This window comes from Salminus brasiliensis, chromosome 23 (genome assembly GCF_030463535.1).
Source record: "Salminus brasiliensis chromosome 23, fSalBra1.hap2, whole genome shotgun sequence".
In the NCBI taxonomy this organism is placed as follows: Eukaryota; Metazoa; Chordata; class Actinopteri; order Characiformes; family Bryconidae; genus Salminus; species Salminus brasiliensis.
In genome coordinates, this window is record NC_132900.1 from 4,209,911 (window position 1) to 4,226,059 (window position 16,149).

Below are 16,149 nucleotides of genomic sequence, written 5' to 3' on the forward strand. Positions count from 1 at the left end.
CCACCACCAGCACCAACACCACCATCACCACAATTGGGATTCGGTTCTTATGCTAAAATGTGCAATCTAATGAATGCTTTTCAACTACTATGTTGCAGCTATTGCTGACACAGATGTGCAAATGCACGCACACAGCTTGTCTAGTCCCTGTAGAGGTTGTCCAGCATAAAATCCAGTGGGAGGCTGTTTGTCTACACAGATAAAATCCATTTTTGGGAACTAGCTTAATTATTTTCCTGCCAGGCCTTCCTAACCTGAGATTTATTTGCACAGAAGCAGTCTGGCCTTGAGGCCAGAGTTATTGCTCTCCGTGTGTGACAGAGATGTCTGGAAAAGCTTAAGAGATTTGGTCAGATTGATATCGCTGTGACCAATCAGACATGTATTTGTACCGGGGCTGCTGCTGCTGCTCCTGCTCCTGCTGCTCCTGCTGCTGGGGTACCAAACGGCAGCTGTGAGAGTGTGAGACATGCTCGGTGTGTGTTTACATCAATCTGCACAAGAGCGGCGTGTTCAGGCCAACAATCACATAGCTGACCATGTTCCAATAGCTGATATTTAGCAATAGCTTCAGGATGGTTAGTATAATCAGGACCTGCACACGTGTGTTGCGTAACACATGCATGCTGCAGGTTCTCCTCCAATTAGCATGTGCTGTTTGTGTGTCTTGCGGGAAGTGTACTTATCATAAGTCATGCCAGTTACTTTGGAGACTACACTAAAGACTGTATATTTAACCTAATTCATTACACAACATGAAACAACACCCATAAAACACCCCTAATACACCGCTGTTAGGAAGGCAGTACTCCCCCTGATTCATATGTCGGGTTGGCGTCTATATGTTCCTCGTGTACCGCCGAGCTGGACAGTGGCAGAGTTGGGAGCGATCCGAAGGCTCAGCTGCAGCTTTGCTTTGCTTGTGGGTTTGTTATGTTGTGGAAAGTATTGGAGCGATGGGACTTCTTTTTCCATTCCCAAAAATGCGAGACTCCTTTGAGCATAGACAAGCATTTTGTACTCATTAATCATGGTGCGAAAAGCCAGAAGCAACATATCAAGTGTCCTTGCATGCGTCTGGTGGTTAGGAACTAGGATCTGTCACCATTAACTGGCAATCACTGTCTATATGTTGGATGTCTTTATGGGTTGGTAGCTGCCTTGCCTCGGTTGCCGGGTCGGGGAGAGCTGTGAAATCGCTGCTTGAAGCAAGATAAATGCCTCGTGATCAGTCAACGCCTGAAGGTTTTGGCTAAAGAAATGAGTCGCGTAGTGGACTGCCTAACACCTAACACTGTCCTGTCGAAACCTTTATTTTCCAGCTGCTCTTTATATCGTGTGCACATTTGATGGATAAGTAGACCAATAGAACTACAGTATGCCAAAATGGCTTAAAACGTCATTATTAATAAGAAATATATCAACTAATATATCTAAACTAATTCAATATATAATGTCAACATTGGTCAACTTCTGAAGAATCAAAAATGTGCATTAATTATAGGATTTTAAAACAACCAACAAAATAATCATATTTAAATTACCAAAAAAATACTGAAATAATACAAAAGAATAAAAACACAAATAGTAATAAAGTATAATATAATAATATATATATAACATAATACAATACTAATGATAATAATAATAATTATTCTTATTATAAAGATAGTTTATATAATAATATAATAATAATTATAGTAATTATTCATTGTTATAATAATTATTATAAATATATTAAAAATATTTGTATATAAAAATATTATTAAATATTTTTAATGTATTAATAAAATATTAATAATAAATATTAGTATAAAGATTTTTTTACATAATAATATAATAATAATTATAATAAGTATTCATTATTATAATAATTATTATAAATATTTGATATAAAAAGTATTATAAAAATATTGTAACAATTATTTTAAAAATAATAAAATATTGCATTAAATATTGTATTATACAAATATTAATAAAACATATACAATAAATAATAATAAAAATAAATAAAAGATCATTCAGGATGAGAATCTGTCCCATGAGGTTTGGATATGACACCAACAACCTGATATGATTTCTTCTAGCTGGTTTGAGGAGAAGTTTCCGGCTCAGCAGGAAGGACCTCAGAATACAAGAGACCCAAGCAAGATGGAAGAAGAGTCAGGGCCTTGTGGCCAAAAGCATCCCCAGCTATCAGGACGTGGTTCCATACAACAGAAAGCCAGGAGATCCGTATCGCCTTGTTCTTCTGGTCGGTAAGTACCCTACTCACCCCAGGTTCAGCAGGGTTCTACATGCACTGTAGAGCAGAGTAGAAGTGCTTTATTGATCCCAATGGGAAGTGCAATGGGAATTTGTGAGTCCGACAAAACATTAAAACCACCTCCCTTATATTGTGTATGATCCCCCTGTGCCGCCAAAACAGTCCTGACCCGTGGGACGGCATGGGGCTGGCCTTAAGATCCCCCACACATCATCTGGTTGTCCTTCCTTGGGGCACTTTTGGTAGGTACTGACCACTGCATACCCGCAACACCCCACAAGACCTGCCTGATGTTCTGGAGATGTTCCGACCCAGTCTGACTCGTCCAGCCGTCACACTTTGGTTCTTCGGTTCTTGCCAGAGTGTCTCGTACTCTTACGCTTGCCTATTTGTCCTGCTTCCAAGGCATCACCTTCAAGAACTGACCGTTCTTGACCGTTCACTTGCTTTTTCCACACTCTTTTGACCTGAAGGTGGTTTAAACACCTGAGATGTTTGAGAGCCGATGAGTGCCGACTTCACAACTAGAGGATAAAACGTGTGGCCTTTGGTATTAGTCCCAAAGTAGCACTAGCTAGGTTTCCATCCACAAATGAAAACATGGCTTTATTTTATGGAATTAAAAACCATAGCAGTGATATTAAACAGGTGCCTTCTGCATTTCCCGAGCGGTAATTTCTGCCATTACGAGAGAAAAGCCAGCCATGAAATGAAACACAATGGCGATGAGAACTTGCTCAACATTAAGATCTCTCAGGAGTGTTTTTACAAATGTGATAAAGAGTTTGTACCCTGGGCAGTTTGAAGGAAATCTGGCTACTGTCACAAATATTGGCTCCAATGTTGCGTATTCTGTAATGTATTACACTATTACAAACCAACAAAACAAACATGCTCATTAAAATGGATTAGAAATTGATTAAAACTCCTGGAAAGTTAATCCCCAACTTTTGATAGGTACTGTAGAAAGATCAGCCACAACATTAGTACCACTGACAGCTGAAGTGCCTTCATTACCATCGATTATCATGATTATTCATCTTCAGTGGCATCTATCTGTCAATGGGTGGGACCTACATGTCAGGCAGCAGATGAAGAGTCAGCTCTTGAAGGTGTGGAAGGTGCTGAAGCAGGAAAAATGGGCAAACACAAGAATCTGAGACACTTTGACAAGAACCAAACTGTCAGACGAGACGAGTCAGACTGGGTCAGAACATCTCCATTTACATTTACATTTACATTTAGGGCATTTAGCAGAGGCTCTTCTCCAGAGCGACTTACATAAGTGCTTTGCTATTTACCAAAAAAAAAATCATAATACTCTACTATTCGCTTAAGTAATCTCAGAAGAGGAGGGTCTTCAGTCTGGGTTTGAGGACAGCAAGCGTTGGACATCCAGGAGAAGTTCGTTCCACCACTTCGGTGCAGGACAGTAAAAAGTCTGGACGCTTGTCTTCCGTGGATCTTAAAGGATGGCGGGTCGAGACGAGCCGTACCTGAAGCTAAAAGGCCTTTCGTGCGGATCGGCTTTTGACCATCGCCATCAAGTACTGGTGGAGGGGCTGGATGGTCCAGTCTTGGCTTTGTAGGCCAGAGTCAGGGGTCTGAATCTGATGATCTGGGCAGCAGCTACAGGAAGCCGGTGATGAGAGAACTGAGCAGAGGAGAGAAACATGGCTGAATTTAGGAACGTTGAAGACGACCCGTGCTGCTGCATTCTGGATAAGTTGCAGGGGCCTGTTAGTGCGTAAAGGGAGACCAGCCAGAATCTCCAGAACGTCAGGCAGGTCAGGTTGGGTGTTCTCAGTATGCAGTGGTCAGTACCGAACAAAAGTGCTTCAAGAAAGGACAGCCGGTGAACCAGCGACAGGATAAAGGATCTGGGGCTTGCACCAGCTATGCTTACTAAGATTTCACAGAGGTCAGGTTTATGCGTTATAGCTATAAATAAATATACATATATCTATACTTGTGTATGCGAAATATCTATAATATTCAGGAATTACAGCAATATGCCAGAAATGTACCTCAACACACCTCATTTTGAGACCACCGCACCCGTGAAGACGTGAAAACAGACTGTTAGCAGGCTGTAAGATAAAGCCCGAAGAGGCTACATCTGTAAGATAACTGTGATGTGGATATCTGTGCTCGATTTCAGTTCAGACGAGATCTAATGACGCTAATAACCGATCTACTTTGTACCGACTTGGAGCTCTAGCGTTAAAACGGAGCTATATTACTAACTAGTGTAACTAGAGACGAGATACCACATGTGGCGTCCATGCCTCGACTGGTCAGACGTGTTGTGGCGGCACAAGGGGCATCTGCTCAATATTAGGCAGGTGGTACTAATGTTATGGCTGATCAGTGTATGTAGTCAGTCAGTCTGCGATAGGCAATGTATTCACATTTGACAATTTGGATGGTCAAGACCAGGTTAGGCCTGGACTGGGTTTCAAACACTCTCCGTAATGCCACTTAATGCCACTTAATGCCAGTTATATGAGTTTTTCGGTTTTTACAGCTTTGACTTTGTTGACTTTGAATTCTCCACCCGAGCAGGTTGACGAGATGCGATGCCTTTTAGTGCCTTTAGTGTTTTGTGGTTTTAATAATGCTGCGTTCAGGCCTCCATGTCGTTTGCGTTTTATTTAACCTCACTCTCGTCCGCGGTCTTCGTGCAGTAAAACCTAACGGCCCCTGAGCATCGTAGCGAACGCTGGCCGTCCTCCACGGAATCTTGAACAAACATTTTTCAATTAAAGCTCTCTTTCTTATCTGGCCTCTTCTGATTTTCTTTCCTTCGAGCTGACTACACTTTAGAGAGCAGCTTATGGATACTTTTACAGTCTGGAAAGTTGCAGTGAGACACGGCTCTGCAGTACGGGTCTGTTTTCATTGCTCTGCCTGGACGGCACCTCGGGCCTGCAGAATGTTCCTCCTAATGGCATTTCAAATGGCGGGCTCCAAATGAACCGGCAGGGAAAGCATGCTTGTCCTCTAAACGTGAAGGCGGCAGTCGTTTCCCGTCACTCGGCTCCGCTCACTGTTTTCCTTTGATATCATTTAAGTTCTCCCATTGCCACAGTTCATCAGGTACGAGGATTTCGAAAATGGCCATAATGAAAAGTCCACCTCCCCTGAGGGCGAACAGCAAGTAAATGTATCTTCGCAGACTCGATGTAATGGGAGCCTTTCTCTGCTCTTTTGTTTTGAATGTTCTAGCCTGAATGCCTTTTGGGAGACACAGGCTTCCACTGAAAAACGTCAAGTGTGTACAGCCATTTCTACCCTTGTGGAAAAAAAAAAAAAACGTCTGGCCGCCAAGTCGCCGATAAAAATGGCTGTTTTTACTCCAGACAAGAGCGAAGAAGAAAACACCCAATATCAAGTTGGAATTAATATCTGTAGCAGAGTAAAATACTTTATTTGTTATGTTTTGTCACAAATCACAAAAGCGTTAGCCAGTGATTATCAGGACTACTGGTGTTATGTTCTCTGTCATTTATTGAAACTTCTTGAAAATTCTCCCAGCTTTGCAAATTGGCAGACATCATGGAAAATGTCAAACAAGGACATATTCCCCGGAATAAAGCCAAAGAGAAAACAATAGAATGATGTTTTAAGGTTTTTGGTGGCGTATAATCACTTTTGTCATGTTTTTAGTACGATTAGCAGCATTAGCATTAGCAGCAAGTTATTAGATGTATTAGGCCTATCGTGAAAAGATGACCTCTCCAACTGTTAATCATGGGGGCGGATGCTTTGGGCTTGAGTTGCAGCCAGTGGCACTAGGAACAGTTCATTGGTAGAGGGAAGAATGAGAAGAGCAATTGAAGTGAAATACCAGCAAATTCTTTACACACTACCTGTAAAGAAAGATGATAAGGATGAGAGTGGAAGGCTTCTACAGCAACGTTTATTTATTTAAATACAATGACAAAACAGAAGGAAGTGGCTGAATCTGCAGGTATATGGTGTTGAGTATGAGTGTTGGTGTGGTGCAACAGGTAACACCACTACCTGCTACTGAGCTACCACATCATGTGGGAGACTGGGGGTTCAATTCCCAGTCTGGGTGACTATGCTGCACTACACCAATAAGAGTCCTTGGGCAAGACTCCTAACACTACATTGGCCCAACTCTGTAATACAAGTAACCTTGTAAGTCGCTCTGGATAAGAGCGTCAGCTAAATGCCGTAAATGTAAATGTATGGAAGGTGTACGGTCATACTGGTCTACCAGCAGTAGCTGAAATCCCAGTCTACAGGAAATTCCCCTCAGAAACGTGACTGAAAGACAAAACTGATGGACTGAGGGACCGCCGGTGTGTTCGCTTTTAGGCAAGACTTGCTTCTAGAGCAGAGCAGGTCCTTCACCACCAATGCACCATGCCCTTTTGGACATCAGTCAGATCGCGTCCATTGCCTTCAACAATGGTTTTACACTCTGCTACAACTGACTGGTGTGCTCGCTTACCTATACATGTAGCAAACCCTGTCACAGTGAGTGAAGGGTGGTAGCATCTCGAAAACTCTTAGCTTTGTGGGATGTCCTAGACCCGACATAGTGAAGATGTACCGAGAATGGACGCCTGGCACATCGAGTGCCTCCCAATGGCATCACAGTGGTACCCCACAGGCCACTGATGCCAGAGGTGTCTCGCTAGTGTCATCAGAGTCAAGGGTGGTTGTTCCCACTCTCAGGTAGAGTTCAACCAGTGTACCCCTTCCAATCAGCTAAATCCAGCCCATCACGTTCCTGCTGTATAATAGAGTTCGCTTAACTGTAAGTGCTCAAAGTGTCCAAAGCTTTTCCACTTCTCCCGGCTTGTTGAAATAAAAATGTGTCTCCATGGCAAATTTAGGGAATTCACTCTTAGATATATCAGAGGTGAGAACAGCAGCTGGCGAGGGGATGAGAGCAGATGTAAGCTTTATTTTTTTTAAAGAAGGAAAACAACAGAAAACGTACAGAGGCATGCTGATCTCTCTTCCAGTGCATGAAGGGCTTCAAGCGGGCCTTGACTCGGGCCGGCCCGAGTGCCAAACTATTCGAGGGCTGTGTGGATTTATTTCAAAAAAGCTTAATCATCTCAGCGGGGTCAGAACCCGTCTTGTCTGCTGTTGAGATTTCAGAGGAAGCTGACCAAAAATGTTGCACATCTACGGGACGAAACACCTGAGACTCCGGATTCTTGGATTTGTCCACCCTAAGACAGTTTTCCAATGCAGCGGTCAACGGAGTCGGGGCCTTCTGCTGTCCGGTCCGGTTTTCACATATGTAATATTTTCCCCCAAACAAACAAGACATCCGCGATGGTTCCGAGCCCACCAAAGCAGCGCCGAACATCCCTCATCTGCTCCAAATGAGCAGGTTGTGGCGCAAATTGCCGGTTTCGCTTTTCATGGATGTCATTGGCGGGGGTTTACGTTGGCCTCGGAGACAGGGCATTAACTTCCAATTTGTCCGGCTCTGTGATCTCCGCTTGGGTAGGTACGCGATATAGGATATAGCAGGACTTCGAGGTGCGGAATGGAAGGAAAATATACCGGCTCTTCCTAAATGTGTTTGCTCAAGGGACCACAGACAGAGCTTGCAAATACCTGACGGACCATCGTCCTCCTGGTTTGTTTGCTGGACGAGTTCTGGTGGATCCGCTGGTGTACGGTGACACTGAGGGGGCGGGCAGCGCGCCCACATGAGGTCAAACAGGAAGAATTGAATCCCTTCACTTCATCCCTTTGCTCGTTTGCTTCACTTGGGCTTTTCTTTTTTTTGCCTGCTGCTCTCATTCTGCTAAAGCCATTTGTTGAGGAAAGCAATACAGGCTCGTCTCGAACCGTTTCATACATGATTAGAATGGCAGGTATTTGTGGAATTCTGCTTAGCGTCAACACCGCCGCTTGTGACGGATGCATGGTTGGATTCTTAAAGGGACATTCCAGTGTTTTTCAACCTGATCTTGATCTGCTACATCTGCGACAACCCGTGGATTTCCTGGGACAGTCCTTTCGAGATATCAACATTGTTCAGACTCCAGATCGTTCCGTCTGATTGTGTGATGTGGGCTTGTATACATATTTTAGATCGGACGCACCGTTTCTGTGTAGCAACAGAATTATACAGATTTTTCCCCCATAGAAATAAATGGGGTGCAAAAGTTTCGGCACCCTTCAAATGTAACCGTGACACGAATACACCTGAAGCACCCAACTACAAACACATGATTCCACAGCCACCACTTGGCAACACCATAGCAACCACCTGGAATATCATAGCAACTGCAAAGCAAGCACATAGCAACACCCTAGCAATGACTAGGCAACATGACAACTGTCAGAAAAACCACGGCGATCACCTTGCCACACTTTAGCACCCATTGAGCATCCATTTGGAATACCATAGCATCTGCCTAGCAACCACCTAGCAACACCCTAGCAACGACTAAGCACCAGCATGGCATCTACCAGAAAAAAAACAACTGCAATCACCTTGCCATACTTCAGCACCCATCAAACATCCTCTTAACAATACCATAGCACACACATGGGATATTATAGCTACCACCTAGCAACACCCTAGCAACTGCATTGCAACCACCTAGCAGCACCATAGCACACACATGGGATATTATAGCTACCACCTAGCAACACCCTAGCAACTGCATTGCAACCACCTAGCAGCACCATAGCACACACCTGGGATACCATAGCTACCACCTACCAACACCATAGCAACCGCATTGTAACCACTTAGCAGCACTATAGCACACACCTGGGATACCATAGCTACCACCTACCAACACCATAGCAACCGCATTATAACCACCTAGCAGCACCATAGCACACACCTGGGATATTATAGCTACCACCTAGCAACACCATAGCAACCGCATTGTAACCACCTAGCAGCACCATAGCACACACCTGGGATATTATAGCTACCACCTAGCAACACCATAGCAACTGCATTGCAACCACCTAGCAGCACCATAGCACACACATGGGATACCATAGCACCTACCACCTAGCAACATCATAGCAATGACCTGCAATACCACAGCAACCACTTGGTAACTAACCAATTGGCAACCATTTAGTAACAGCAGTACTTTTGTCCAAGTTTCTTTTTTTATCTTTTTACTTTCTTTTTATCTTTTTTTTATATTTTATTTTTAAACCGTCATGGTCTTCATATTTCTTCATGGCTCCACAGAACCTCAGTGATAGGATTATCAGATATGTTCCCTCTAGAGCCTCAGATCAGCCAGTAGGAACCTGCTGGCTGTACCTGCTGCCTGGCTTACAAGTGGAAAAGCAGCGTTTTCCCATTACGGCCCTAATCTTTGGAACTCTCTTCCTGATGACCTGTGAGCTCTTTACGATGTCTGCGCATTTAAGAGGAGGGGTAAGAAATATCGGTTTCGTCTGGGTTTTAATTATTCAGATTTGAAGGTTTTTAGGGATCTGTACTTTCCCAGCTGGCCACCAATGTTTATGGACGTTACCTGGTTGAATGTGGGTTGTGGCTTCGGGTTACCAAGATTCAATGTCTGAACAACATCTAATGCCCAGATATCTAATTCCAAGAATAGCAACGACGGCTGACGTTGATATTTTGTTGGTTTTAAGTTGTGATGATCAGTAATCAAAATCCAACATCTTTCAAACATCAAATGCTAACGTCATAATCACGTAAATGACCAAGATTTTGTTTTGAGATATTGTGACCAAAACCCAACGTCTGCTAAACTTCATAATGTTATGGACCAATGTTATAGAGTCTAACATTTGTAGACGTTCATATTTTGTTGGTTTTAAGTTAATGTTAACTAATCCAACATCGTCCAAACATCACATGCCAACATTATATTGAAAATGACCAAGATTTAGTTGGGAGGTCTCTTCAAACCCAAACATCTGTTAAACTTCATAATGTTATATCCACACATCATGAAATTATAACATTGTTAGACGTTGATATTTTGTTGGTTTTAAGTTGTGAAGTAAGCTTTATTTCTTTTATTTATTTTAAAATAACCAAAATCCAACATCTTCCAAACGTCACATGCCAACATTTAGTTGTGAGGTATCCAAAACCCAACGTCTGTTAAACCCTATAATGTTAATGTTCACACAAAATGAAATTATTAAGTTGTTAGGCGGTGATACGTCATTAGTTTTAAGTTGCAATATTAAGCAACGGAAATTCAACATCTGTACAACGTTGGAAATGTCAACTCAGTAGAGGTCTTTGGCAGATATGTCAAACCAAAGAACAACATTGGGCTTTAATATCTCCCTGATTTTAATTTCTATTATAAAAATGTTAAAATTCAACATCCGTCCAACGTTATAGTCCGACATCTTTCTAAAGTCTGACACCTAGTGCCGACTGGGTTACTGAACTTTACTGCACTTTACAGGTTTAATTTAAAATTAAAAATACATTATATGGACAAAAGTATTGGGACACCTACTCATTCATTTCTTCCCAAATCAAGGATATTTAAAAAAAGTTGATCCTGCTTTTGTTGGAGTAACTGTCTCTACAGTCCAGGGAAGGGGAAGGCTTTCTACTAGATTTTGCTGTAAGCATTGCTGTGAGGATTTGATTGCAAGAGCAATCAGCAGCAAGTGTGTTAGTGAGGTCAGGACAATGGATGATCACCATCCCACCTCTGTATCCCCAACTCCCCAACTCATCCATCTTTCCAGAGAACACAGTTCTTCCACTGCTCTACAGCTCAATGCTGGGGGGCTTTATACCCCTCTACTAGCCCACGCCTGGCATTATTAGGCAGCAGCATGGTGCCAATAGGTTCATGTTTATCTGCCTCAGAGAGTCCTATTCTATTGGCAATGCTTATCATGCAGGGGTTAGACAAGTGTGTGTCAGTGGTGTCAGCAATAGGTGCAACTTAAAGTAGCTGAATGCATTTGTTAGATAGGGTGTCCACAAATATTTGGACATATAGACATAGTATTTCTGTATTATTATTTCTATTGTTTTATTTCTATTTCTGTCAGCATTTTTCTTTTGTAATGCACTTTGGGAATGCACCCTTTTTTTTAAAGTTTTAAAATGATGATGATGATGATGATTATTATTATTATTATTATTATTATTATTAATAAGATTATTATTATTATAAGTAAAAGTAGTAGCAGTAGTATAAAGCTTTGTCAGACATCCTCTCAGATTTGTCTCATTCTAATTCTTGTTATATAGTCATTTGCTATCATGTGTTTCAAGTGCCTTGCCGTCGAATTCAGCAACTGCCCAATAGCATCCATTCTAAGCTCGTCTCGGTCACCAGGTTTTCTGCTCTTTTCTCCGTAAAGACAAATACACCCAAAATGACTGTCTGTACTGTTCGACAGTTTGAGAGAAATGCACAAATAGAAATGAGGATAAAAACCACCGAACTACTCCTTTAAACATGTTCCCCAAAGAGCCCATTGTCTTTCGCATGTCCCGGCCCCTCAGCCCAAGCCTTTGTTGAACGGGCATCAGACAGATCCTTCATCCCCGCCACAGCAGTATGGCTTTTCCTTCTGGGAGCGTGCAGGCCAGGGCCGAGTCGGGGTCTGGGCTGTGGAGGCGCGCGAGTGGCGGGAGCCATAGACTGAAATCAATACAGCATTACCCCATCGGGCGTGCACTCACGCCCCGCTAATGCAAACTGCAGATGCCTTCTGGGATAAAGAAGTACTTCATAGGCCGGGCAGTGCATGAACACACGGAGCACAGAGCATGTCCTCACTGATTTCGCACATCAAAAAGCGCTTACAAGTGGGAGCTGCTCTGGGCCAGTTTGTCTTAGCCTTCACCACTGAGGCTTAGGCCTCATGCTCGGACCCGCCGTGGAGGCGCGAATGTTTACGGGAGAGTCGCGAGTTTGATGACTGAGGGGTGATGAAAATGTAAATAGTGAAAGTGGGGATTTAGATAAGCGAGTGTTTATGGTGGCTGTGAGTGAGCGATCAGTGTGTAATGGCCTTCTCAGTAGTCATTCAGGGGTGATTTGGCTAATGGGGGATGTTCCTGTGTGTGTGTGTGTGTGATGTCTCCCTGAATATATATGATGTCACATTGACGCCTAGTGCTGGCTGCATTACTGAACTTTACTGCAGTCATGTTTAATTTGGAATGAAAAATACACTATATGGACAAAAGTATTGGGACACCTGCTCATTCAAGGTTGTCCAGGGTTTCTACAAGATTTTCTACAAGATTTTGCTTTGAGCATGGCTGTGAGGATTTGATTGAATTCAGCAGCAAGAGCAGGCCACCTCATTATCCCCAACTCCTCAACTCATCCCAAAAGTACTGGATGGAGCACCACCATCTATCATTCCAGAGAACACAGTTCTTCGGGATTCAGGATTAATGCTGTAAATCTCTCATTCTACCAAATCGCAAAGGTGTTATATTGGACATAAATCTGGTGACCATGAAGAACCACTGAAGAACGAATTGTCATGGTCCTGGAACTAGTTGGAGACCATTTTCGCCTTATGACGGGGTGCATCATCATGCTAGAGGTAGCTGTTAAAGGACGGGTCATTTGTAGCTATAAAGGAACGCACATGGTCAGCAAGTCGGACTTGGTGTTTCCTGGTCTTGAATCGGACTAGGCTGCAACAAAGTCTTGGTCTTGACTCGGGCTTGATGTGTCCTGGTCTTGCGTCTGATTTGACGGCAACAGTCTTGGTCTTGAATATGACTCCATGTGTCCTGGTCTGGACTTGGACTCACCCACCATGAAGTTTTGGTCTTGACTTTGACTCAATGTGTCCTGGTCCTGAGTTGGATTTGACGGCAACAGTCCTGGTCTTGACTCTGATTTAGTGTGCCCTGGTCTTGACTTGGACTTACCTACCACGAATCTTGGTCTTGACTTTGACTCAATGTGTCCTGGTCTTGATTCGGATTCAACAGCAACAGTCCTGGTCCTAACTCTGATTTGATGTGTCCTGGTCTTGACTTGGACTCGACTACCAGACTTGACAAGTCTTGACTCTGACTCATTGTGTTCTCCACTACTACAAAGTCTTGGTCCTGGTCTTCAGGCTTCGGACGTGGTGCGTCCTCGTCTCTGCCTCCACCCAGCCTCACCAGTAAGGGTCTACTGGTGACTACAGCACTACTTTAAAATATCTCCGTTGTCAAAACCAAACCTCGTAAATCCAAAAATGCAGCTATACTACTTCAGAGATTCCTTTTTGTAACATTTTGGACCATCTCCCACCTCTTATATGTGTGTGTGTGTGTGTTTCCAACAGGGCCCAGTGGGGTGGGTGTGAGTGAGCTGAAGAGAAAGCTTCTGCTTTCGGACCCAGAGCATTTCTGTGTTCCTGTGCCACGTGAGTTCACCTCCGTACTACTTCTCCTACCGCTCTGTAGCCTAGTCACACTTCCACAACCTGCAGTCTTCAGTTTCCAGGATTTCTGACTCGGAGCTCACAGCAGCATGCAACCTTCCCCTGCAACCCAGTTCCTATGATCCACAATCAGGCCTGGAGATTTAGCTTAAGCTTAGAGAGCAGAGTCAGCTTTCCACTGCCAGTCTGAGAGAGAGAGAGAGAGAGAGAGAGAGAGGGAGAGGGAAGCAAGGCCTCTCACAGCCGAACTGTCAGCGTGGACTGATGGAGGCCTGAATTACTCTCTCCGTGCTGGACTCCTGCCATCCTCCTGCCTCCGACCTTAACCCCCCACCCAAGCTCCGACTGACAGCCTGCTGTAATTCTGACCACACTCCAGAATGTCGTGGAACAGGGTGAGGGGTTTTACTCGCACTGACAAACACATTTAGTTGATTTACACCTTTCGGGCCGTGAGCACTAGAGTGTCCTGTTAGGGGTGGAGGCCGTGATTTAGCGTCAGTACGAGCTGTTTTCTGTGTGTGACAGTTACAGCTAACAACGGAAAACGCATAACCCACAAAAGGTAAACAGTCGTGTTGCCATTGTTAGTTTTTATTCGGAGAGCTGCGCCGCGGTGGCTAATGTTTCAGACCCCTCTCCCAACATAAAGCCCTGCTTGCACCTTTTCGAAACGTGACTGTTGAGCTGCACTGGTTGAATGTGGGTGCTGCAGGCCAACGTGACGCTCGTCCATCCGTCTGAGTACCACAGTGGACGTTTCGGCTCATCTTCAGACTACAGCAGTCTCAGGTTTCAAACATCAGACTGCAAAATTTGTGTTTTTTGCTCATGGAGTCCCCCTACAGGTGGAAAAGTAATTCACTTTTACTCCACTATAGTAAACACAAATCATTCTCTGAGCGCCCTCTTGTGGTAATAGTGCATTTTACAGGCTGAGGGATACAGAAGCAGCTTCTGAAGGTAAAGAAGCATGTGGACCGAGGCGGTAAAGAGGAATTACAGGATTTGACACTTATATGACTCTGAAAATATGGGCTACTCAGTTTTATGCCGTTCTGGAGAGGGGTCTTCTGCAGCTCCTCTGAAGTTCCATAGTGCTGTAATGGTGTTCTGGCCTGGAGTGGCAAGGACCAAGATGCCATTCTCAACTTGAACAGTCAGTGAAAATGATAAAGTTGGTGAAAATGTTGCATAATATTGCTTTAAGCTAAGCTAACAGTCAAGTCAACCTCAGACAGTCAGGTTTGTGTGATTTTCACAGTTCTGCTTTTTATTACTCTAATCATTTTAGTTTCATGGTCAACTATGCAAATGCAAGATGACCATATCGCACAACCCCAAATTTTACTGAACAGTTACTGTGTTCTTTTAATTGACATTAAGCTTAAACCCAATCACTGTCACTGCATCTGCCGGGGACTGTCTCAAAATGACCTACGTTTTTTTATATATCAGCCATAACATTAGCACCACCTGCCTAATACTGTGTAAATCCCCCCTGTGCCACTACAACAGATCTGACCATTCAAGGCACGGACCCCGTCAGAACCTCTGAAGTGCTTCCTGTGGTATCTGGCACCGTAACTAATGTTAGCAGCAGATTCTTTAAGTCCTGTAAGTCCTTAGGTGCCCATGAACCTGTCGCCGGTTCACCGGTTTGTCCTTTACCTAAACACTTTTGGTAGTTACTGACCACTGCATACCCGCAACACCCCACAAAACCTGACTGATGTTCTGGAGATGTTCTGACCCAGTCTGACTCGTCTAGCCATCAAAGTTAAATTAGTTTTTCCTGCTTTAACACACCACCCTCAATAACTGACTGTTCACCTGCTGCCTAATAAATCCTACCTCTTGACAGGAGCCGCTGTAGATGAAGATAATCAATGTTATTCACTTCACCTGGCAGTGGTACTAATGCTATGGCTGATCAGTGTATATATACATTGCTGCGTGTGTATATATATATATATATATATAAAACGAGAACCATGTATCTCCATTTTTGTCTGTTTTTAGTCCATGGTTTGAATCCTGTAGCTTCTCTTTACACTGTGTACATAATTCTGGGTGATTGGACCAACAGAAATGCTCTAAATGACTAATAATAATAAACTAAATAATAATAAACTCTAATTTTACATTGATTTCCATTTACATTGAGTTATTCACAGTCATTTTTGCCTTCCTCTGTAAAGTCACCAATTTGGAGATGCAAGTTTTTCATTGGACAGCGACGATATACACATATACACACATATAAAAAATATATAGTAGTAGTGGTAGTGGTGGTAATATCTCTGTAAGTACATCATCTACTGCTTGTGAATCAAATCAGCGATGTTTAAGCAAATGCAATTACACAGATAATTATAATATTAATATTAATAATAATAATAATAATAATAATAATAATAAGAGCACTACCTTTTTTTTTGGTCATTTTTAGACGGCCCCTAACTCTAACGCTTTGCCTTAATGTGCTT

General features: G+C 43.1%; 1 protein-coding gene across 1 annotated transcript in view; it reads left to right on the plus strand.

The window, feature by feature from the left end:
- Nucleotides 1-16,149, plus strand: part of mpp7b (MAGUK p55 scaffold protein 7b) — a 62,639-nt gene that overhangs the window by 35,527 nt on the left and 10,963 nt on the right. The window contains exons 11-12 of the mRNA XM_072668902.1: nucleotides 2,088-2,258; nucleotides 13,562-13,642. Of these exons, the coding sequence (XP_072525003.1) occupies nucleotides 2,088-2,258; nucleotides 13,562-13,642 (252 nt within the window). The remainder of the gene's footprint in view (nucleotides 1-2,087; nucleotides 2,259-13,561; nucleotides 13,643-16,149) is intronic.